At 42.8% G+C, this 25,522-nt stretch overlaps 2 protein-coding genes across 12 annotated transcripts in view; one reads left to right on the plus strand and one right to left on the minus strand.

Annotated features, from left to right (window-relative positions):
- The window catches only part of B4 (imaginal disc development protein B4), a 42,393-nt gene extending 30,770 nt beyond the window's left edge, over positions 1 to 11,623 (plus strand). For 3 of the 7 annotated variants that reach the window (XM_070276857.1, XM_017250073.3, XM_070276858.1), the window contains exons 4-7: positions 2,667 to 3,141; positions 5,254 to 5,600; positions 5,654 to 6,110; positions 7,611 to 11,623. In XM_070276857.1, coding sequence (XP_070132958.1) covers positions 2,835 to 3,141; positions 5,254 to 5,600; positions 5,654 to 6,110; positions 7,611 to 9,796 — 3,297 coding nt within the window. In that variant the 5' untranslated portion in view covers positions 2,667 to 2,834 and the 3' untranslated portion in view covers positions 9,797 to 11,623. Of the gene's footprint in view, positions 1 to 2,442; positions 2,571 to 2,666; positions 3,142 to 5,253; positions 5,601 to 5,653; positions 6,111 to 7,610 lie in introns of all 7 variants that reach the window. The other 4 variants (XM_070276859.1, XM_070276860.1, XM_017250074.3 and 1 more) reach the window with 4 other exon arrangements.
- Positions 11,624 to 16,960: 5,337 nt separating this feature from the next.
- The window catches only part of LOC108131231 (streptococcal hemagglutinin), a 54,467-nt gene continuing 45,905 nt past the window's right edge, over positions 16,961 to 25,522 (minus strand). For all 5 annotated transcript variants that reach the window (XM_043212737.2, XM_017250014.2, XM_017250013.3 and 2 more), the window contains 5 exons: positions 20,757 to 20,864; positions 19,999 to 20,197; positions 19,753 to 19,931; positions 19,527 to 19,686; positions 16,961 to 19,462 (listed from right to left, as the gene is read on the minus strand). In XM_043212737.2, the coding sequence (XP_043068672.1) occupies positions 18,339 to 19,462; positions 19,527 to 19,686; positions 19,753 to 19,931; positions 19,999 to 20,197; positions 20,757 to 20,864 (1,770 nt within the window). In that variant the 3' untranslated portion in view covers positions 16,961 to 18,338. The remainder of the gene's footprint in view (positions 19,463 to 19,526; positions 19,687 to 19,752; positions 19,932 to 19,998; positions 20,198 to 20,756; positions 20,865 to 25,522) is intronic.

The raw sequence follows: 25,522 nt of genomic DNA on the forward strand, positions 1-25,522 counted from the left end.
TTTGGATGACTTTCGAAGAGTAATTATTATTAAACCCTTGCAGAGGGTATTATAATTTTGTCCAAAAGTGTGCAACGCAGTGAAGGAGACATCTCCGACCCTATAAAGTATATATATTCTTGATCAGGATCACCTCCTGAGTTGATATGAGCATGTCCGTCTGTCCGTCTGTCTGTTTCTACGCAAACTAGTCTCTCAGTTTTAAAGCTATCGTCTTGAAACTTTGCACACACCCTTCTTTCCTTTGCACGCAGTATATAAGTCGGAACGGCCGGGATCGGCCGACTATATCCTATAGCTGCCATATAACTGATTGATCGGAAATGGTATAACTTCGGTGTTTTTAGTGTTAGAGAGTTCAAATTTTACATGAGCGCTATTTTTGACAAATTAATACGATATGCCAAATTTCATAAGGATCGGCCGACTATATCCTATAGCTGTCATATAACTGAACGATCGGAAATGACCCAACTTTCGTGTTTTTGAAGATAGAAAGCTGGAATTTAGTACAGACTCTATTTTTGGTCAGTTGATCCAACCTACCAAATTTCATTAGGATCGGTCGACTATATCCTATAGCTGCCATATAACTGAACGATCGGAAATGGTATTTGGTAGAAATATCAACTTTCGTATTTTTGAAGATAGAAGCTTGGGACTTTTTTTAGATTTTGTATTGTAATAAATTGGAGTATATATTCCTATTCCCATAAGGATCGGCCAACTATATCCGATGTTTACGATATATATCCGGTTTTAACTGCAAGGGTATATAAACTTCGGCTCCGCCCGAAGTTAGCTTTCCTTTCTTGTTTTATTTCATTTTGTCGATAACATGCATTCAAGGTCGTAACCAACTGCAGTTCTTATTGGAGAACGAATTACTCAGCTGGAAACTCGATAGCCGAATACCCTTTGAAAAGCTTTTAAAATTAAGTTGTCTCTATAAAGAGCTAATAGCTCCCTAAGTGCTTGAAATGGGGAAGCAAATAATAGATGTGCACTCTTATTTCATATCATGTGCACATCTGCTTCCGACTATTAGTAATTATATAGAGCACACAAGTATCTGTATCTACATACAAAAATATAGATGTAGAATGTATCTATGTAAATATGTCCCATGAACATATGTGTATATGTATGTATGTATTTTGAGCATTTTGCAGATCGTTCAACTTAATTTTTGATAGTTTCAATAGAAATGCTTGGCATAGCAACCCCGCAAAATGGTACATTGTATGTAGATCGTTGGTTATGCCTCGTCACGCTGATCAAAAAACTGTGGCATATGTACATAAATATACATACATATGGCAGAAGTACGTATGTAAATACACTTTAAAAAATTAAATATAGGTTTTTCTTTTAAAATAACATAATAAAACTCTAGAGAAACTAAATAAAATCAAATAAAATACTGAACTATATTTATTTGAATTTAATTTTACATTTTGTTAGCAAATTTTTTTCAAGTGCCTGGGGAAGCACATGCCCCAACATTTGCAACATTTTTTTTTAAGGTTTTTGGCTGGCTGCCTTCTGGCATTTGCCGCCGTCGCTCGAATGGTGTGCCAACATTATGACAAAGTTATGATACTCTTTCCTGGGAAGGAGCATAAAAAAAGCCAGGCAACGAAACGAAAACAAAACAGCAAGAAAAAAAGCTAAAACAAAGCCAAAAAACCAAAAACGAAAGCATGCAGAACAATAAGTGCGATGTGTGAGTGAATAGGTTGCCGCCACCCCACCGCCGACCCCATCCCACCCACTAGTTCGCTCCTTCTAACAATCGCGCCGATTACGTTGTCGCATAACGTTTGAAGATGACGCGCGAGCTTGTCGTTTTTGCTGCCACTGCCAGACGTACTGGCTCTGCTTTGCTTTCTACACTTTTAAAGGGGGTGTGGCAGGGGCAGTGGGTGATGGCGGGTGACGGGTGGTGGGGGTACGGTCCGGGCAACAACAGAAAAGGTGCGGCGACATTGAATAAGCCAACGAACGAACGACCGAACGGGTGAGCGAGCGAGAGAGAGTGCGAGAGCCGCACGTTTGCCTTTCTGATAACGTCGTCATCGTTGCGCTGAGCAATTTAATTTATGCACAACACACGCACAGCTGACGCACACACACACTCTCACTAGCAACAATCAAGTCTCAATTGCTCTGCCACTGGGTCTTTTTCTTTTTTTTTTGTAAAGCTCAACATCTTTTTTACACATTTCGCTTTTGCACTTTTCGCCATTGTTGTTATTGTTACACTCTCACTTGGGGGTATAATGACTTCTTTATCAAGTTGGAAGCTTTTTATCCAAAGGAACTTTAGGTCTTAAAATTTACTCTTTATTTGTTGGTGATGGATAAACTTTCATATAAACGTTCTCTTTTAATACCAACAATTTATTTTATACCGTTAAAACCGCCAACTTTCCCTTTTAGTAACCCACAAAAGCTCGATAAAAAATCGATATATAATTTGGGTAATGGATACGTAAACAAAAACATTGCACAAACAAAATCGGACAACCGATAATTGTGAGAGTGTCCAGGTGTCGGCCAAAGCTCCGGCAAGTCTCCAACTTATGTAAACGCTTCCCACTCGCTCGCCACTCTCCAAGCACTCTCTCTCAACGCTTTTTCACTCTCTGGTTCTCTCGTTACAGCAGCAGCGATCATCGCGGGCGCTGCAACCCTCCGCTCATTCCGGCTCTGAAAATTGACGTCGCGAGACGCTCGGGCGCGCACGGCAGTTGGTAAAGCTCAACGCAACTCGTCGACTTGCCGTTGCGTTGCAGTCGCCTGCAAATTTTCGGTTTTGATTGATTGTGATTATGAACGAGACCTTCAAGCTGTCCCGAATGCAGCGCACCAACATTGACTTCGAGCGCCAACGGCACCTGGCCAATTGGCTGGTCAGGAGCAGTCCCCACATGGCAGCCGCAGCGGCGGGCGCAGCAGCAACACCCACTACAACAGCATCATCGTCAGCAGCAGCAGTGACAACGACCACGGGGCATTCAAACTCCACCGGAGGGGGAGGTGGTGGAGCCACACCAGCAGCAGGGGCAGCAACTACGACAGCAACAACAACAGCACCCAGCAACAGCGTCGCAGCTGCAACGGCAGCTGCATGTAACGGTAAGCTCAGTGGGAGAGGAACGAAGAATGGGAGGAAGAGGTCGTACGCTAGGCCAGGCACGCGCTCCAAACAAGCTCAAAAGTGGGAGGGGGAGAGCGGACGGGCGGGCGAGCGAGAGAGTTTTTTGTTTGCTCATTGACGTCGTGTTAGCTTTTTTTTTTTGCACACCCTTTGGAAAGGGTACAGTCACTTTTAACAGGAGCTTGCAAAAAATAATAGTCATTTAAGGAGAATCCTATAAAAAATAATAATTCCAGTTAAAATTTCACAACAATCTGAAAATTCTTTGAAAAAATATTTGGTTTTCAATGAGCTTCTAATTAAACAGTGTTGAATGTTTTTATGGCCAATAAAGTTTAAAATGTATGAGTTATATTTTTGAAATTAGCATAGATCTTCGTCACTGTAGCTCATTTCCATATTTGTTAGTTAGTGGTTGTTGTTGTTGTTTGCGCGTCTCATCGCGTAATTTCTCACGAAACGTGACGATGACACACCGCCCCTGCCCGTTGGCCCCCAACTATAGCCATCTCTGTCTAACTCGCGGTCTCCCCCAATTGATATTTCACAAACGATAATCGCAATTTCACAAAACGTTTTAGCTCCTCCCTAGTGTTATGCTGCACTCCCGTACATCTGCACTGGTCTTTTATTAATTGTGTGTGCATGTGCATGTGCGTGTATTTGTGAATGGGGCAAAAAATTAAGCCAAATGTGCGCAATTAAAGTGAGTAATGCGCCTCCGATCCAAATCGACCCCACCATGGGCCGCTATCGAACAATGCGCAATCAAAAAATCGCGATATCTCGATATCTCTTTTTAATTGCAGAGCTTCAAGTTCGTTTCTAATAGAAAATGACAGACAATTGGTTTTTTTTTTTTTGGAGGTGTTATCTTTATTTTATTATGATTTTTTTTGTTGTGTGTGTCTAGCGGGAAAAAATAGCTGTTCGAGTTAATCGCTTCCAGTTGTTGACGCTTTTATTATTGCTGCGATATCCGATCCGATCTGTTGTGCTTTCAATGCCATTTGGCTTTAATATTGTCGAGTCATAGACCCCGGGAGTCATAGACTTCAAGGGTTCTTCCTCAATAAGGTGCACTTACCGCAGTGCAAGTCCTGTTGCCAAGCAGCTAATTACAATAACTAACTAAATACAGTCGAGTGGGGTAATCTGAAAAGCGGAAGTATTAAGAAACTTAATAATCTAGTCGAGTGATGAATGTGATTTTGGGGCTTTAATGAGAAGGAGCTCCTGATAAGAAGCCCACAAGATTTTTGTTAAATTTAGTAAAGCCCATTAGAGCTGATTAAACCTCAACCCCTTAGCTAGTTGTGGTTTATTTTTAATGTGGTTGTGCAATTTATGAACCGTATAAATACGTCAATAGCCACGATTGAGTATCAATTAGCTGGCAAACACTACATTTCTTCAATGCACGAATTCATTAGGAAGTAAACTGTTTGCATAAATGTGGCTAGTAGTGGCGGCAAATATTGATTAATAGACGTCGATTAGTGACATGGTTATCTCCTATAAATGCGACGTTTTAAATTCGACTTTTGTGAGTCGATTTCTTTATACTTTTCCCTCCCATTATCTTAAAAAAAACAGCCATTGTTACGAAACCTCCAGACACTTTTAGGATTTCCAAACACACATCGTAAGATCTGTTGAAGCTATTTTAATTTTCGATTTCCCAATTTTATATAGTCAGCCAGGGGGAGGGGAGGGGGATCTTTCGCCATTCATTCTATTGCGGAAATTCTTGTTAATTTCGCGGTTACGCTTTGCGGCCATGTTCGCCCACTGTGTGTCATCGAATCGCTGACCGTTGACTGAAAATTAGCTGCGCTTAGCAACAGTTTTGAACCACTTGCCTTCCGTTGCGTCACGCCAACTGAAATTCCCCAAAAGAGGTGAGGATGGGGGGGGCTGTAGAGGTACAATGTACATAGAAGCCTTCAGTTGAAGCTGATACGATAGTGTGTGGGTTTTCCCACTGCAGACAAGATCGGCAATTAGACACTCACATGTGCAAGCGTGTAAAATTATATTTATGCGATTACCTCACTGATGCACAATGCGCACTCCGCTTCTGTTTGCAGGTGGAGCACCGGCGGGCGCCCATCACGGCCACCACCTGGCGGCCGGGGCGCGCAAGCCCAAGCTGCGGCGCTTCAACTCCCACGACACCAGCTCCAACATGTTCTCGGTGGCGGAGTTCGAGAACGCCCGCCTGGCCCGCCGCAACGAGATCGAGAACCAGCGGCTGGCACGACGCCTGCGCAACTTTGCCAACAGCAGCTGCTACGGCCTGGGCTCGGGCTCTGGCGGGGTAGGCACTGGAGGCGGCGGCTCTGGTCTGGGCGGCTATTCCGGCTTCAGCAGCGGCCTCAACGGCAGCGGAGACTACTCCACCGGTGACAGCAAGGCCTCCAAGGGCAGCAGCGAGGTGAGATCACCCTATCTATCTTGAAATGCATAAAACTAACCGTTCCCTTGCAGTCGCAGCAGGAAGCTCTGCCCGCCGATGTATTCCTCGAGCGGTACTCCCTGCCCCGGGTCGTGCGCATCTGGCACACCAGCAAGAGCTCCAACGAAACCCTGCAGTCCAGCTCGTCGCACGGCTCCTCCACGGCCGCCTCGAGCAGCTCGTCCACGGGAACCAAGCCGGCGGGCACCACCCCCTCCAGTGGCAACACGGACACCGGCACCGGCACCCATTCATCGTCCAGCGGAGGAAGCGCCTCCGGAACCGGAACTGGCTCTGGCTTTGCTCCCGGCCAGCAAATGAACAGCACCAGGCCCAGCAGCAGCAATGGCGGAGGCACACCACCCGGCCACGAGGAGCTCTTTCTGCTGTACAGGCAGGTGCGGCAGCGGAGCATCTACCATGGACACAATGCCAAGTCGCAGGCGTCGCAGCGAAAGAAGAGCGTCCTCATACCGCAGGAGTTTCCGGGTGAGTGTTTGGGAATCAATAGTGGGTGTGGATGATAGCTATTTCAATAATAATTCCATTAGGCCAGGGTTAAGTATAGTTATTGGATGGAAACCTGATTGTATCGGGTTCAATTATTCATTAAAAAGTTTATTTAATTACTCAACAATGTGGCGAGTAATTAAATCCGATTGGGTGCTGAGATCAGAGAGGAATTTTCCCAATGAGGAGCTTCACCTGCCGCCGGCAATTACTAATTACAAGTCGGCGCTGGCGAGGGCGGCACCATACAAGTTGTCGTTCCATCGACAAGGGTTAACTTATCGGTCACAGTAGATGAACTTGAATAACCCACTGATTGCCACGCTGATTGGCAGTAGCTGGGGGTGAAGTTAAGAGCCTGACCACCAATTTGACACGATCACGGTGGATTACAGTCACAATTCCCCATTTATATAATCCAGCTAGAGGCTCATTGAAGGGTTCTCATGACGAATGCATTTTAGCACATGATTGGGGCTCATTACATGGTCCAGCCCCGACCCAGTGACTCATCCGAGCAAACTCCAGGGGTTACGCGGGCTACCTATTAGGTGACTCTATATGCCACATGTGGCGACTTGCGTGACACAGTCACAGTTCAACAATGAAAAGTAATCGCAACTATTGCTCATCAGCCATTATGCAATGGATTTTATTCGGAGTGCTGATGTTGGCCCAGTGATGACTTCTTCGGGTGCGGATGGCTTCCACCCACTGATTCCGACAGCCCCCCGCATTGCGGTCAGCCATTGTTTCAACGCGTCGCCGCCTGTGACTTTTCACAGGCATTTCGTTGAAGGCGCAAAGTAAACCAATGTGTGCAAATATTATGCAATCCATAGACCCCCTCCCTTGGGGGTATTATCATTTGATTCATTAAACTTGCAGCTGGTTCCCCTGGCTGGGCCTCCAATTGAAGAGATTCAATTTGTTCGTCCATATTGGACTCTCCTTGTGCTAACTCAATTATTCGCAGTGCAATTGATTGAATTAGCCTGTTGATTTGCAGTGTTTTCATTATTTAACACTCAGTTGCGCAAATTAGTTTACGAGCGGCGCGAACCATCAGCCAATTCGTAAAGAATTAAATTCTGTTTTAAATGGAAATCGTCCAAGTTCGAGTACGAGTCCGATTCCGAGTCCTTTGGTCTTATTTTCCCGCCCTACGTCATGCTACTTGTCATTGGGGGGCTATACCATGTACATTTTCGCTGAAAAGCTGTCAGCTGTCGAAAAACGAATTTAGGATTTCGGCGAACAAACAAAAGATTTGTTCTGCCAGAAGAATGCCAGAATATGTGTCGTTATTTATGAATTTTCAAAAATATTTCTTTTTATTGATTTTTAAACAAAACTGGGTCCAGGCCAAAAATAGATTTGGCTTTTGAATCTTTTGCGCATCTGCAAGCTGTTCTCGAAGAATATTCAATAACTAATAGTATACTATCTGAACAAGTGACTAATACTTTCCATTTCTAGGTTACTTTTCGCTGCTGAACGAAAAGGGTATGCCCACGGCCACCCAGTACGGTTCCTTGATGCAACTGGTCCGCGAGCGCGTCTACAAGTTCGTGTCGGTAGACAACATGCCGGCGTTCACGGAATCATCGCCCAGCAGCGCCAGCAGTCCCACCCACGAGGGATGTCTACCAGTGGCCAAGGGTCGGCCCCAGTACGTGAAGACGACCGCCCGGGGCGGTCAGGTGTTCCGACTGCTGGCCGTGTTCGAGGATGGCAAGCAGGAGCCCGGCCAGATTCACATGTCGCAGCACGGAAACGTGAATGTGTCCAAGTCGGGGGGCTACATGGGCCGGGAGAAGGAGAAGAATCGATATGCCCAGCTGCTCAACGAGAACCGGCAGGTACTGTACGTGCCCCTGTCCACCAAGGGAAAGTTTTACGAAATCGAGCCAGGCGTGCCACAGCTGCTGCAAAAGCTGGGTGAGACGCAGCGCAAGCTGAATCCCGAGTGCGTTCACCGACTGGGTGCACTGGTGGCGGCGGCCAAGCAGCTGCCGCTGACTCTGCGCTACATCTCCGGCCCCGGCGGCTCCGACATTCCCGAGCAGTTGTGCGTCAGCCAAGTGAGCAAAGAGGACGTGGTAGTGGGCTGCTCCATCGAGGACATCGACAACCAAACCCCGTTGCAGCTGAGGAAGTTCTACCCCAGCCGGGACATGCAGCTGGTCAAGAGCAATCTGGGCTTCGACTCCGAGCAGCGGATGCTGGCCAACACCAATGTCCAGAACATGCTCAAGTTTTGCCAGTTCAACTGCGACCAGTTCCTGAAGCTGGTGGAGATCGAGCTGGTCCAGCGTCCGGAGCGCTCGGGCAGCAAAAGCCGTGAGGGTTTGAGAATCCTGAAACCATTGCATCTGCCTAAGATTCTGAGGCGCGAGAAGAGCAGCATGGCAGCTGCCCATGAGAAGGAGGACTCCATCATCTTTCTGAGCAAAACGGATCTGGAGAACATGGAAGCTAAAGAGGCTGCAGCCACAGCGGCGGCAGCTGCCGCTCATTCGGATACCGGGGCCAACCGCATCTCAGACCGTATGAAGGTGTTTCAGTCCACGAAGAAGAAGTGGTTCGGAAAGCACCACCAGCAGCAGGTGCCGGCGGAAAAGGCGGCCACCGATCTGGACCTCGACGAGCAGGCCAAGCGGATGAGCATGGAGCGTTACACCGACATGTCGAAGCTGTTGCAGGAGCGATTCGGTGCGGATCCGGAGCAGCCAGAGCAGGACGGTGTCTCGCTGAACAGCACTGGAGCGTCGGATACCGAGACCACAACCCTGACTACCATGGAGCCCAAGTCGCTGGACACTTTACTGCAAAAATCAATGTCCCTGCAGGACATTGAACTGCTGAACGGGCAGCGCAAGCCTCGTCCGGATCTGCTGGCGAGCCATAACCACTCGGATGCCATCAGCGAGGCGGGCACTGAGCTGGAGGACGTGGAGAATCAGACGCCGCCGCCGCAGTCGTTCATCACGGAGAAGCTCTACAACGAGTTCCACGTGAAGACTCGTCAGTACAGCAAGTCCTCCTCAAGCCTGCACCAGTTGAGGCATTTTTCCTTGCCGCAGAAGCTGCAGCTCCACGAAGCGGAAAAGGAGAAGCGCCATCTGATGGAGCTCAAGGCCCAGCAGCAGTCGCAGGCTAAGCAGCCGGTTACTGGGCGACGAGCAGCCGGCGGAGTCTGCCTGTTGGCGGGTGGGCTGACCCATCAGACCCCAGTTGCTTCATCCTTCCTTCTGGGCGAGGACGACTTGCCTTATTCGAGTGTACGCGACTCGCTGGTGATCTCTGGCGATGGATGCTTGCGATCGGAGGAAGCCGCCCAACCCGTCAACGCTGTGGACTACACGAAGGAGAACATCTACGCGGAGATATGTCCTTCGCACACCGTCGACACTTTCTCGGGTGCCACGCAACTCACTCATGTGGTGGACGACGACGGTGACTACGCATCTCTCAAGTATCCGGCCAGCGGGCCCCAGTCGGTTAGCCGCATCGAGGTGAACGGAGCAGCGACGGGAAAGAACAGCGCTATCAGCTACCACACCGTGTACCTGGGAGAGGAGCCGCTGGGCGAGAGGCATGCTGCCCACATCACCACTGTGGAGCTGGCCGGGGAGGATAACATATACAATACGCTCAAATGATGACTCATGTGATTTCGGCGACGCAAGTTAGCCGGTGCCAAGGGCCTGTTTTAGGTATCACTGGTCATGGGTCAAGGGCAAGGGCAGGCCAGGAAGATCAATCAGGATGAGAGTCAGTGCAAAACCCTTTTTTTTTTGTCAATTGTATCAAAACATGTATTTTTAATCTGCTATCATTTAGCCAAAGCAGTATAACAATTATTTTAGAAAGTGTGTCGATGGCAATCGATGGGAAATTTGGAAACATTTAATCACCATTTGATTGCTAACGCATTCGTCCATTTATTTTCATAAATACGACTAAGAAAGAAGAGAAAAATACATAAATATTCTCCTAGGCGGGATTAGATTTAGGTTACAAATTCGTGGCTAGTCTTACTAAACATTACACTGGGCAGGAAGCTGCCGACGCGAAAATTAAATGAATTTATGTTTCTAATTTTAAGAGAGAAGCGTGTAAGATAGGGCCTGTCCAGGCTCCTTTGCCCTTTGACCTTGACTGACTGGAGCTTGGCGAAAAGTTTAGCGATTCAAATACAATTTACGATATATCATGTGGCGCTGGTGCACAAATGCAGACAACACAAACGTAGAGACGACTAACGACTATTTTCTATTTCATTTCGTTACCAAACATAAATCTACGAATAACTCGAAGAGAATTTGAATCTGGTTAACAAACGCTTAAATAAATAAACGGAATTACAAATCTCTGTAATAACATAACAAATTCAAACACATATATATTTGTAGCGAGTAGTGTTAAGTTTAGGAAACGGCGTTGTAAATGAAGACGTCCCTGTGGGCGACGAAAAACCCCTAGAAATGACAACTGAAATTGTAATATTAACCAAGTGAAGACAAGCAATGTGTATTGTACATAATCTATATTTAGGTGGATCTATTGCGCCACCAATTCTCCATCCCCAATCCCCATTACCCGACCCCTGACCCAAATCCCAATACGAAAACAATACAAAATCAATACATAATTAAACTGAAACATTTGGAAATTGCAATATTATACAATTGTATACATTATATATATATATTATATAGCTATACTTATACACACATATACTTACTTATACATACGATTACGATTTGGAAATCTTAGTGCAAACCTAAGGTATTATTAGCTCGTAGGCAATCAACAAGTCAAATCAAATCATAAGCGATATACATCTTTATATGCATATATACTGTATATTTGTAACATAGCATCAACTTTTAGGGCAGTATGCCAAACTTTTACACGATCTCTCGTAATTTGTCGTTCTTTTTTGGAAAAAACAAACCCCATTGACTTGGTTTTGTTGGGTTCACTTCAGTTGTTTGTTGTACCCGCCCGGCAATTCTAAGTTGAGCAAACACACCGATTACATTAAAGTGCGGGCATGTCCACAACACATTGTAAATATTTTAACGTGTCTGTTTGTCCGCGTCGCTGAAAGCACTCGGAGTGCTTGCCCCCCAAATAACCCACAATATTATGATATACCAATAAATATTCGTAGGAAACTAAACATATATCGAGCCGACTCGAGCCATATATTAAATGCAGTCTCAAAGTAGAGCTTAGTCATTAAGATCCAGTTGTTTCTAGTCTTAATTTGAAGGCGAATACGCCTGTAATTCTTTTCAATCGACATGCCGAACTTTTACTTTGTATCGAATGACTCCGGCTGTCCGGAGGATTCTTCAATATATATATACACTTTCAATTGGGTACTACTTAAATAAATATTTAGCATGAATTTATGATTTTTATTTTATTTCGTTTGTTATTGTAATCAATACAGAAAATAATATTTGATTTGAAACGTACTTTTGCTTTTTATTCCAACCTCTGTCTCTCTCTCTTGATCCTTGATCCCCCAACGGCAAACAATCAATTTTGGAAAAAAAAAGAATTGAATTAATAAAGCTAAGGAATACGCTATAGATTAACCAGAAACCCTGTATAAAACTGAAGCAATACTCACAAAATAGCTATGATACTAGTTGTAAAACCTCTCTGACAATGCAACAATGCGAGAGCAACAGGTTCGGTCAGTGTGTGTGATAGTAGCTAAGTAACGAGGGTACTTACTATCTGAATATTGATGTTTTGTACATATTTAGAGACCAGCCCCCGGCATACTGTATGTATTGGGTACTAGGAGTACCCACTGGCGCGGTTACAATGCATTTCATAGTTGGTAGACATGTAAGACAGGCTTCGCTGAAGCGCAAGGGTGATAATACTCGTATGTTGACACAAAACATCCATCTATCTATCCCTCAGACCCTTGGTGATTAACAAAAAGTTATCGGTTTTGTATTTTGAATGGCGGTAACCAGGATTAATGGAAAGTTTACTTAACGAGCAACTACCCGCCAGCATAAATATTGGTGTGATACAAATGTGTAACAGAAAACAATGTGAAAATTCAAATTAAAGGTCAGTTTGGAACTTGCCATTGAGCAGCAAAAAGAAAATATGTTAGATTTTAAATTTAATTAACAACATGGGAGTCACTTGTTTTAATTTTAGTAGCTTATAATATTAAAAACCACTTTCTAAAGAAAATGGAAATCAAAAATCGCACATTGTCAGGCAGAACAAACATAAGATAATACTGAGAAGGGAATGGATCTCATCCGATCCCCAAGATGCCGCCCGTTCAGGCCTTTGATGGAATACAAAATTTCAAAAAATGAATTTAACCGGATGATTGTAAAACACGGAGAATCTAAAAACAGCCAACTAGTTACTCATGTTTTTTGGTGTCTATGTTAATCCTTAGAACTTCACAGACGATTAATCAATTAGAACTCAATGTCAAACCGTAGTAGAGCCCACACACACTCAAACACAGCAAATATAGATACTTAAATACTTAATAAATATGTATTCAAAACAATTGAAAAACAAAATATAACCTTGTAGCACTTTTAGATCCAAAAAAATGAAACAATGACCCAACTTCAGGTATTCACGAGTAAAGATTATGACTTTGGGAACTGATCGCTGATCGATATTTTAGAAGAGCCCTGCTCTGAGCTTGGCATGACTGAATTGATAAGGTGACAACTAAATTGAAAAGAATCGAAATCTAAAGAACAGTTTGGTATTGGGTACACGCTTAGACACACGAAAACATACACAGAAATACACATAGTACCGTATAAGGAAAACTGATATATAATTATTGTTATAGTAGATCTCTTTCTAACAATAAGTGCTGACCATAGTGTATGTGTATGAGAAGTAAATCGAAAAGTCTCTGCTTTTTACAGCAGCTTACTGACCTCAGCAAAGGCAGCTCATTTCAACGGATTAACTTTAACTCTAAACTGAGGCCACCCAATGAACTCTAGCATACAAATTTATATTTCACGTTGTACTTATATTTAATTAGATAAAAAAGAAATAACCAACTCACACAGAACTCTTTGGATAAAATGTTTAAGCCGGAACAAAAGAAATAAACTGAAACAATACATTTTCAAATTTTCACAAGTCTTATTCATTATGGATATAAGATAATTCTTGAATTGTAGTGTTTGGGCCATTCTTTTATTTTAGATTATATAAATATAATATTAATAAATATTAAAAAATTTTCCCGTAAACCGAAATTGTAGCACGAAGAACTTCGTCAGTGTACCAGTTTGTATCAAACATATATTCTCCATCCGGAACTGGAAGAACTTTCGTGACAAGTTCATTTACGAAACTCCCAGGTAGTTTATCAACCCAAACGTAGTCCTGTGAATACATCTTCTTTCATATGAAACCAAAAGTATATCATGCACTCACATGAAAGGGACAGGTGTGATTCATATTTGAGTAAGTACTAATAAACCGAAACAAATAGCTGAAAACAGGATATGATTTGGGATTGTTGAGAAAACGGCAGCCGTCCACGGTAATGTTGTAAAGGAAAGGTTTGTAGCCATTTAACTTTTTGTAAATTGCAATATTGGCCTAAATTGTTGAAACAGAACTACCAGTTATAATATTTTTAAGTTTATGTAGTTTAAATACTACCTTGACTTTAGTGACAGGTTTGTTTAGGTTTAGTTTCATTTCCATGTATTTGTAGGTTCGATTCACTGACTTCAGATGGCATATCTCGAAGTTCCCAAATTCGACGTCTGCAAGGCTGCACTTGATATTTGTGTACTCGAATTTTGCAAGCACCTAGGAAAAGAAAAAATCGATATCATTGAATTAAACCCTTCTTACCTGATCTTACTCCAACTAAATAAAAAACTAGACCGAAGCGCCAAAGAAACAGCCTTAATAAACCCATTGTTAAAATACAAGTAAAATCACCAATGAAATGTAGCAAATGAAGCAGTAATAGCAATTGTTGATTAATGTTGTATTTATGTTCCATTAGAGAAGTTAATTAGCAGAAAATAGCTTAATGATAAATCAGCGTAGCTTATCAACACATTTACTCCCTAAATAATTTTTAGATTCGTGTACAAGTTTTTCCTTTTGAAACCAACATATGATTTTTATTTTAGCCCCAATTTCCATGAAAAGTGACTCTAGGCTCTATTAACCTTTTCCTAAATGTAAAATATTTAAGGAAACTTCTTAAATCGGATATTTTGTTCAAACATTTTACATCTCTTTGGTTACGCATACGCAACGTGGTCTTGGCAATAATTTATTACAGAAACTTAAATGTATGTAAGCTTTGTTGGTACTGTAAAATACAGCCAGAGGGCGCTAGACGACTTCCTGTGAGTATGTAGAGTTTGTGTATAAGGTACTTACACAATTATCTACATGAAACGATTGGGAAGCCAATATCACGCACTGCCGTGGCTATATCTTTTTCAATAATCATCCGATTCATAAGCGGAATACCTTAAACGATTTGTGCAGGGATTTCCTTTAAATCTGCATCAAAACCCAGCATCAAAATATTTTTCATATTTTTTGTCAAATTTTCTGGATGGCCCCTTCAAAAATGGGAAAAATGCATGAGGGCACTATATAGCCCACTCCGGTGGCTATATCTTTGGCAATAATCATCCGATTCATAAGCGGAATACCTTAAACGATTTGTGGAGGGATTTTCTTTAAATCTGCATCAAAACCCAGCATCAAAATATTTTTCAGATTTTTTGTCAAATTTTCTGGACGATCCCCTTCAAAAATGGGGAAAATGCATGAGGTCACTATATGGCCCATTCCGATGGCTATATCTTTGGCAATAATCATCCGATTCATAAGCGGAGTACCTTAAACGATTTGTGCAGGGATTTCCTTTAAATCTGCATCAAAACCCAGCATCAAAATATTTTTCAGATTTTTTGTCAAATTTTTTGGATGATTCCCTTCAAAAATGGGGAAAATGCATGAGGGCCCTATATGGCCCACTCCGATGGCTATATCTTTGGCAATAATCATCCGATTCATAAGCGGAATACCTTAAACGATTTGTGGAGGGATTTTCTTTAAATCTGCATCAAAACCCACATCAAAATATTTTTCAGATTTTTTGTCAAATTTTCTGGAGTATCCCCTTCAAAAATGGGGAAAATGCATGAGGGCACTATATGGCCCACTCCGATGGCTATATCTTTGGCAATAATCATCCGATTCATAAGCGGAATACCTTAAACGATTTGTGCAGGGATTTCCTTTGAATCTGCATCAAAATCCAGAATAAAATTATTTTTCAGATTTTTTGTCAAATTTTCTGGATGATCCCCTTCAAAAATGGGGAAAATGCATGAAATCACTATATGGCCCATTCCGATGGCTATATCTTTGGCAATAATCATCCGATTCATAAGCGGAGTACCTTAAACGATTTGTGGAGGGATTTTCTTTAAATCTGCATCAAAACCCAGCATCAAAATATTTTTCAGATTTTTTGTCAAATTTTCTGGACGATCCCCTTCAAAAATGGGGAAAATGCATGAGGGCACTATATGGCCCACTCCGATGGCTATATCTTTGGCAATAATCATCCGATTCATAAGCGGAATACCTTAAACGATTTGTGCAGGGATTTTCTTTAAATCTGCATCAAAACCCAGCATCAAAATATTTTTCAGATTTTTTGTCAAATTTTCTGGATGATTCCCTTCAAAAATGGGGAAAATGCATGAGGGCTCTATATGGCGCACTCCGATGGCTATATCTTTGGCAATAATCATCCGATTCATAAGCGGAATACCTTAAACGATTTGTGGAGGGATTTTCTTTAAATCTGCATCAAACCCCAGCATCAAAATATTTTTCAGATTTTTTGTCAAATTTTCTGGATGATTCCCTTCAAAAATGGGGAAAATGCATGAGGGCTCTATATGGCGCACTCCGATGGCTATATCTTTGGCAATAATCATCCGATTCATAAGCGGAATACCTTAAACGATTTGTGGAGGGATTTTCTTTAAATCTGCATCAAAACCCAGAATAAAATTATTTTTCAGATTTTTTGTCAAATTTTCTGGATGATCCCCTTCAAAAATGGGGAAAATGCATGAAATCACTATATGGCCCACTCCGATGGCTATATCTTTGGCAATAATCATCCGATTCATAAGCGGAATACCTTAAACGATTTGTGCAGGGATTTCCTTTGAATCTGCATCAAAATCCAGAATAAAATTATTTTTCAGATTTTTTGTCAAATTTTCTGGATGATCCCCTTCAAAAATGGGGAAAATGCATGAGGGCACTATATGGCCCACTCCGATGGCTATATCTTTGGCAATAATCATCCGATTCATAAGCAGAATACCTTAAACGATTTGTGCAGGGATTTCCTTTAAATCTGCATCAAAACCCAGCATCAAAATATTTTTCAGATTTTTTGTCAAATTTTCTGGATGATCCCCTTCAAAAATGGGGAAAATGCATGAGGGCTCTATATGGCGCACTCCGATGGCTATATCTTTGGCAATAATCATCCGATTCATAAGCGGAATACCTTAAACGATTTGTGGAGGGATTTTCTTTAAATCTGCATCAAAACCCAGCATCAAATTATTTTTCAGATTTTTTGTCAAATTTTCTGGACGATCCCCTTCAATAGCTTAACAAGATGAGAAAATTCTTGGGAAGCTTATATTCATTTTATTCCTGAACGGGCTACCGTAAAAGACTTTTTGTCCAATTTTCCACCATTTGCATAACACATACCCAGCATTAAACAACAATGCATCTTTTATATTTTTTAATTTCTGCACATTTAGTTTACATACTCATACATACTAATTCATAATTTTCTTTTTATAATTTTCTATGTCTGGCTGCAGCTTTAGTTTCTGTACACGCATCTTACACATTTGTTCTGTTAAGAGTTGTTACATTTTTTTCGTTTTCGGTTTGTTTCTGACATTGTGCGGCCACATTCGATTCTATTGGAGTCGGTTTATTTTAGTTTCTATTTATTTCTTTCTATTCCCTCGGCCCACAAAGCTTGGGCTTACCGTTTGAAGGAGCAAGCAAAGACTTTATATCATATCGAATTTAGCAATAGCTTCGAAAAGTGCCTTAAAATTTTTCAAAAATTACGGTGAACTGGAAACGAGTGAATTTAAAAACGAATTCAAACAATGGCAGAACTTTCTTTGTTTATTGCGTTGACTGTAACTTCATTTAATTATTTCCTAGTTTTTATTTGTTTGGTATGGCTCTTCCGACGATTGATTTTAGAGCGCTGACACATTTGACTAATACTTTTTGAACTCTCCGAATTTTGGTTGGTATTTCGAGATACAATATCTAATGGGTTTTCTCTTATTTATGTTATAATGAGTTTTTTTATTAGCGTTTGCCTTCATACCAAGCTTATTTTCATGCTTTTTTTTAATATTATTTTTAGTGTTTATTGTTATTTAATTAACGATATGTTTGGTATACAAACTTCATAATACCCTGGCTATGTTTTTTTGGTTTTCTCGATAGCTTAGAACAGCGCAGGTTGGCAAACGTTTTTCAGGAACAGATCAGACACGGGAATATATAGAGATGCTAGCTATCTGTAGGTTGGATAGTCCACAAGTTATAGGAAAATATAGGAACAGAAAACGAAAGGAATTGGCGAATTATAATGCAGGAAAGCTTTGGGAAGTAGACAAAGGACTAGACACTGAAAGCAGTTTGTGGTGGAAAAGAAGTTACATATGGTATCAAAAGTCATGTTTTGAACGAATAGATTTAATCAGAAATGCCAATTATGCCTTCAACTGGAAAAAAATCCATAATTTTGAAAGTTTCAAGCTCAAAACATGACATTTATGGGTATATTATTTAGTGTTTTTGTATTAGTTAGTTATGTGGCACATTCAAAAGATAGTTTTAGGGTACATATATGTAACTAAATTCTGATCTCTATTTTTTTCTCGGTTTTAATTTTCAATATCTTTCATAATTTAACACTCACATCCTTTACCATTCACCTGGATACACACTGACACACACGCATAAAATCACACACACACACTCGAGCCTAGAACCTAGACATATACATAGACCTGCTGGCTAACTAAAATCGTAACTAAATCCCATACATTTATTATCCTACTGGCCAAGTTTAGCCGGACTGAGCACCAGTTCTGGCTCGAATTTGCTCGACGACGCCACCGAACCCGTCGCCGCCCCCGCGGACGATTTCGGCGGGGCCAGGAGTAGGCTGCCACGCCCCATTACCGATCCGGCGGATGACGGGTGTGATCTGTGGGGATCCAGGGCGGCGCTGGTGGTGAACGACGAGGTGGTTAGGCCCGACGCCGTGGCCGGTCGCATTGTCGACATGGGTTGCATTAAGCTCAGACTCAGACTCGTGGCCCCAGAGGCCTCCAGCACCTGGCCGGGTATAGTGGCCACAGTGGCGGTGGCCATTGTCGGCGGCGCCGGTAGCGGCAGCAAACTGATCGTTGTGGTGGTGGGAGGCTGCGTTCCTGCTGTCGTTCCCGCTCCAGTCGATCCCGATCCTGATCCTAACGGTGTTCCTATTCTGGCACTGGCTGGCATGGCATAGGCGGAGCTACTCATCGACATGCCCAGTGGTCCACGTACCGTTGCTGTAGCGGAGTACGTGTGCGGCAGGGCCGGCGGCAGGTCGTAGCTCGTGGGATGCGACTGGGATGTGGGCAGTCGGGTGCTGGTGGTGGGCGTTGTCGTTGTCGTTTTGGGCGTGGCTCCCGTCGAGATGCCCGGCCGCGAGATCCTTGGTATGGCTCCAGTACTGCAGCTACTCGGCAACGTGGTCGATGGTACCGAGGCAGTGGCATCCACAAGGGAGGTCTCCTCCACCTCCACAACGCCGCCATCCAGGGAGTCCTTCACCGTCGAGGAGGAGGACAGCGACTGTGATTTTGAGACCTGCGACTCCAGTTGCATCTGCTGTTGTTGCTGGCGTTGCTGTTGCAGGGCCACACGTTGCCGCACCAGTTTGCTGTCGGGCTTCTCGTCCACGGTGCTCAATGTGGTTGCCCTCGTTACTCTCGAGATGGCTGTTGGGTCTTTGGTGGTACTACTCGTAACGGCAGTTGTGGCTTTTGTTGCTGTTGTTGTTGTGGTTGTATGTTTGGCAATCTGCTGTTGCTGCTGCTGCTCCTGATCCTGCTCCTTATCCTGCTCCTCATCGCTCATTTCGCAGGCATTCAGAGCCGTCTGCAGTTTCTTCATCTCCAGTGGAGCATCTAAAATAATATTAGTTTTAAATTAAAAAGGATGACTTAGCTTTTTTTCGATGTTTAAACTTACCACCGCTCTCCGGCTCATTGATGATCGGCACCACCCGATTTATGGCGGTTTTCTGCTCATTCTGCATGAACAGCGATGTGGTGGCTATTTGACGCAGTGCCTCCATGCCCTCGTTGAGCATTTTGCTTTGGCTCCGTTTGTGCGCTATGGGATATTTCGGCTAAAAGTATAGGAAAGTAATGGGTCTCTCTCTAATATTCAATATTCCCAGCTACTATATACCAACCTGTATACTGGGTTCTCTGGCTATGAACACTCTCTTGCTTTCCTTCCGGAGCAGCGATGTTGTGTGGTCCGCATCTATTTTGTTGCCATTTTTCTTGTGCGTCTTCTTGCTGGATGAGATGCAGTGCGATGGACAGATGCAGAAAAGAATGCGTAAAATGCAACAGATCAGGCCCAATCCTAAATAAATATCAAACACGTTAGATCGAAATAGTTAGAGATAGGGGGAGAAAAACTATAATATTGCCTATAAGAGATGGGCCTATAAGTCTTAGTTCCACGGTTTTGAAGCCCTTCTCGCCGGTGCCAACGAATGCGATGACCAGGCCCAGTGCCACAGTGCCCAGGCCTACGTAGAGAAAGGCATTTGCAAAGGTGCTGGGACCGCGCAGAACGCCCAGAAAGTCCTCATCGTCCGAAGAGCCGCCCAAGGAGGCGTCTTGTATCTGCCGAGGTAAAAGGTCATCGTTAGCTTAACATTTTTTGAAGTTTTTTCAGTTTTATTTGGAAAAAGTTAAAGTGAAATAGTTTGTTGTCCCAAAGATTGTTGTAATTTAATAATTAAGTATTTAGTAATGAAATTATTGACAGAAATAAGATATATAAAAATTCAGAATAAGAATTTAATCCAACTGTGTTTTATTTTGGAAAACAATTTATTTCACATAACTTTTTATAAAATATTTATAAAAAAAACTTTGCCCTTAACAAAACTCTCTCGATTTAATGAAAATGTCTTATGAAAGAAGTTTGAAAATAGAGGGAGCTTTTCCGATGACTCCATTATCTTATCGATATATTTATGTCTGCTTCACCTAACCGATAATGCGCTGAACATCGATAAAATGGTGCGTGAAAGAAGAGTGAGGGGCGGGAAAGAGTGACACAGTGATGGGAATTTTGAAATATTAAGGTGACAGGGTGAAAATGCCAGACTGCTGGGCTAATAAGTATTACGAGGATCTGCAGCTTCCGTCGTACCTGGCCCTATGTTGTGGCACTTACTCGGTTGCGCTTCACCCAGCGTCGGTGGCAGGTGGCCTGCTGTTGTTGCTGATCCTGGACGCTGCAGCGTCGGCCGCGCTCCAACCTGGCGGCTCGTCCCTGGGCGCACTTTGGGCGCAAGATCGATATGGATATCGGAACCGATAGCACAACGATAGCACGATAGCACGAAGACCAACACCAAGCGACGACGATAACAACACACACACAGTGGTTGTGGTTGGAGATTGCGGTTGCGGTGGCGGTTGCGTTTTGGGTTTGATTGTTTTGGCGGTGATGGTGGGGCAGATGCATAGAAAATATATACAGTTCTGTGATTAGTTTTGGGCCGTGTGAGATCGTCTCTCGATAGTGGTTAAAGGGGAAAAATACATTTATTATTAATTGTTTTTCATCAAAAGCATACAATACAACTCATGACAAGATTAACGTCTAATGCAAAAGCAATCGAATTCGGATATAGAACTGAATATTGAATTTTTTGATAGGTCTCAAGAATTCTTAAATTTGTCTCTTCGTCATCAATTACAACATCAATGGAAAATATAATTGTCAGCCAATTGGATTGAATTTCTGAGTAAAAGACGCAAAGGCATAGACGCACATCGGAAACACTTAACAGATAGAATATGAAACATAAAACAATTAAATCTCAAATAGTAGAGGAAGGTAAGTATTTAGAAAGGAGGGTAAAAAACAGAGAATTGTGAAACATGAACTGAAAACATTAAAAAAAGACACTGAAAGGAGTTGAACACTTAGTTGGTAGAGGGAGAGCACACTTCAAGACACAAGTTAGTTTTTATGAAAAAACATGCCTCGGTAGAATTCAGACTTCGAAGCGCTGAAAAAAATGCGATCTCAAACAGCTAAAAATACAGCAATATTCTTCCTCATAACCCATGCAATATTGTATTTTTAAATAAATAAACCACTTGAAAATAAAAAATTGACTTTAAATGAATACAAACTTAAGCAAACCCATTGTAGAACATAAAAAATATAATTTTTGGCTCAGTCGTATACGTAATATTTGCAAGAATTGAACTCAATGATACTTCCCAATGTTTTTAAATTGAATTTAAGGTATTAAACAGTTTAATTAAAGTAAGTTTTAGTTTGGATTTACATATTAAAAAACTATAAATATACCCCAACGTAGAATTTTCGTACGTATATTATACGTAATATTTATTTTAACTTACTTCCTTGTTTACGGCTTTTTCAGGAAAACTTTTAAAATTTCAAAGTGAAACTCTTTAAAAAACATTAAACTTACAACTAGCCAGAATATGAAATAACAAAGTTAAAAAAGTTAAACAATGACCAATCCATCAACATGACGTATACGTAATATTCGTGCCTAGTTGTTTGTGTTTTTAAGGAAACTTTTATTTCTCCTCGACTTGCCACTGAGCAAACAAACACAAGTCAATGTCAGACATACTATACTGAGGTATAGACCCACTGACACCCACAAGCATGCACACTCGCATATTTGCATACACGTGCACTGGCCAGCACGTAGACAGGCTAATGAGCGAGTCGACCCGACCTGAGGGCTACCCGGCCCAGCCCCCCGCCAGTTAGCCCCTATTCCAGAGCCATCCAGCTCAGCTCCATGCTCCGTGGAGGAGCGACTATAAACAAGGCAATGTCACTAAGCCAGCTACTAAATATGCTGCGTGTCAGTAATAAGGCAAATAAAACGACTCACTCACACTGGCACAAACTGGTTGGCCTATATACTAGTCGCGACAAGAAGGAAGAAACGCCAACAGATATATACGTGTATATATGACTATATAGTTGCGGTATATAGATGTGAGCATGATGGACTCGGTATGTAGAGCCACGTTTTCTGGTTTCGTTTGCTTTTCGTGTGCAAAATCGCAGTCACACAAAGCAAGAGGGCCATAGAACACAGAAAAAAAACACCAGAAAAGGCGAAAGGGAAAGGGAAGTAAAAGTGGAAGTGGGAGAAAGTATCGATCGGCTGCTCCACATAACTGTAACTGTAACTGTTGTCCTGCCCTTGACTTAATGTAGGTGTAATCAACAATTTGCGACGCTGATTGACAAACAGCGAGGAGCCCGTAAGGGAGACGAATTATCCGCCAAAAGGCCAACAAAGAGTCAAAGCCAACGCACGTACGCAAAAATCAAGGGATTGGCAAAACAATATTTTCTTTTTCGAAACAGCTGACGGATTCCAGGACTAAGGTGACAATTATACGATAATTTTACCCTTTGTTCCACTTAAAATGGTCTGGCAAATTATTCATATTGCTCATACGCCTGGTTGGCCACGTGGACTTTTGATATTTATTATTAATTTTTTTTTCAGCAAATATTTGCTTCATCATTGCGAATACGCACACGCCATGTGTTCATTAAACTTTCACCTTTTCGCACAAGCTCTAATCATCGACTTTGCCAATATATCTGTGGCCATTCGATGGATTTCCTATTTTTACGAAGCGAAGCCCCCACCTAGCCCCCGCTAACTAGCTCGACTGGTGCACGCAATGGGAAAAATAGAAATGTTGTAAAAATTACAACAAAGCGTCGAAAAAATGCTTTCAATCGGGCTCAGTCTGCCGCATGGAGGCGACAAAACGCTAATGAACACCGCACACGGAAGCCAAACCAAGGAACTGCCACCCCAGCCCCTGAAAGTAGGCAACAAATTTTTATGTTGTGTGTAAAGAGCTTAATGGCAAATCGAAACCCTGCAGAAAGTCAGCTAAAAAACAGCTTGTTCTAAGCCGGAGTGAAACTAAATTACGATTTATCGATTCTTGGAATTGTTATATTTTTTTTCGTTCGAAATTGTTCTCTTATTAAGCATGTCTCGGCTGAAATAATGTACTTTTAATTAACGATAATTACGGGTGGCGGGCCTGGGTAGTGGCCACTAAAGAGGTGGTTACCTCTTTTCATTCTGATTAACGCCATAGATTTCTGCGGCCATTGTATAACAATAAATTGTTTTGCCGCAATTGCCTGCCGGCGTCGAAAATTAACATGTACTCGCCGCCGACGACACGTCGTCCCAGCGGCACACAGGAAGTGTAGGCCATTAATGACAGCAATTTATTCGGGCTCATTGATTGTTTGCCCCGCCACCGATTGCCGATTGCTTGTTGTTTGTTCAAGTGCTGAATCTGGTTTGGTTTTCAGGCCTCGGGCAGGCTGTTAAATTGCGGTGACTACTTCGATAATGTGACGAAACAATTAAAACATATTTATCGATTTAGGGGTTCTTTTTCATTCTGGCCTGACATGGACTGGAGTTAACGAGACAATCATATGGTTCGATCTTTTTCCCACTTGACCATGACATTTGGACGGAGAAACTGCAGATAATCACACAGTTCTTGCTGAGTGAGTGCTTAGGTTTCCGGGCTGCACCCACATCTCTATCTTTCTGCGGGCAATTGAAAACAAATCTGTGAGACTACTTGTGTAGTCGCATTTGAGCATACATGGCTGAGGAGGCAGATGCCGACAGCCCAGGATACTTGGCCCGTGTACAATTTTATTATGCGACTTGAGCCGAGTTGCGCAGAATCAAGTGCAAAATGCACTTGTAAAATCAACACCACGACCACGCCGGGGCCAGTCGGGGCTATCCGGGGTGGGGCTGGCATCTCGAGTGGCTGCCGGTGGGACGCCAGGATGTTCGGACAGGTGGGTCGAGAGCAGCCAGCCAGGACAGGCAGCCAGCCGAATGTGCGCAGGCTAATGAAAAATGCAAAAGCAGCCGCAGCTGGAGCTGACACACGACCAAGTCGTAAAGTACGAGAGAAAAGCTAATGCTTTGCTGTGGTTAGACAATGCAGCAGCCAACAGTCGTTGAAGATTCAGGGACAGGGGCAGGGACAGAGACATTACAGGCAATTTCACTAAATGACACTGAAAGGCCAGCCAGCCAGCCAGCCAGCCACCCAGGCCTTCTGCTTCGCCATCTCCAAGAACGAATCCAGAGGCAGCCGGAGGCTCAAGGTGCTCCAAGAGCCTATGCGGCGAATCGGCGGAGCGGTCTATATGTGCGAGCCTTTGAAACTGGCACATGGCCAGGGCCACGGGGCAAATGTGGAACAGCTTTGCAGTATATTTTTTGGTACACAAATCAGCATTAAACGGTCAGGTCTCGAACTGAGCCTTAAAACAGTTCATTAGGCCGCATAACGCCCAGGGCAAAGGCATTTCTTGGGTCACTTTAAAAGAAACTTTCAAGTATAAATATCACAACTTGAACAAGAATTTTAAGAATCGACTTGGCATTAAAGCTCTTCAGGCTCGATAGTTCCTTGCAGTCTAAGCCTTGCTCCACATTCTAAATAATTCATTTGGCAGTGTTCAGCTCAAATCCTTTATCGCACTCCTAACCAAAAGGCTTTGATTTTAAATTCAATTCGCGTAAGACGCACCAATCGATAGGAGCACATGCAACACATGGGGCAAGGAATTCGCACAGGCACAAGGCACCAAGCACCAGGCATCGGGCATCAGGATACGGAGCGCACAAGCGAAAAATCCCCATTCAAGGACCAAGAAAACCAAACCGGAGAGATCTGCCCGACTGGCCAACAAAACAATTTAAAGGCAAAGCCACAAAGAAAAGTGGCCAAGTTTCCCAAACGGAACCCAAGGAGGCAAAAAAAGTTAGCATTTAAGCGCAGATTGTGTAATGAAATCAGACCATCCAGAGTCTTCTCGAGGGAAGAGGTGAAGCCGGTGGGGTGGGCGGGTCAGCGGGA

The sequence above is a fragment of the Drosophila bipectinata genome, chromosome 2L (assembly GCF_030179905.1).
Source record: "Drosophila bipectinata strain 14024-0381.07 chromosome 2L, DbipHiC1v2, whole genome shotgun sequence".
In the NCBI taxonomy this organism is placed as follows: domain Eukaryota; kingdom Metazoa; phylum Arthropoda; class Insecta; order Diptera; family Drosophilidae; genus Drosophila; species Drosophila bipectinata.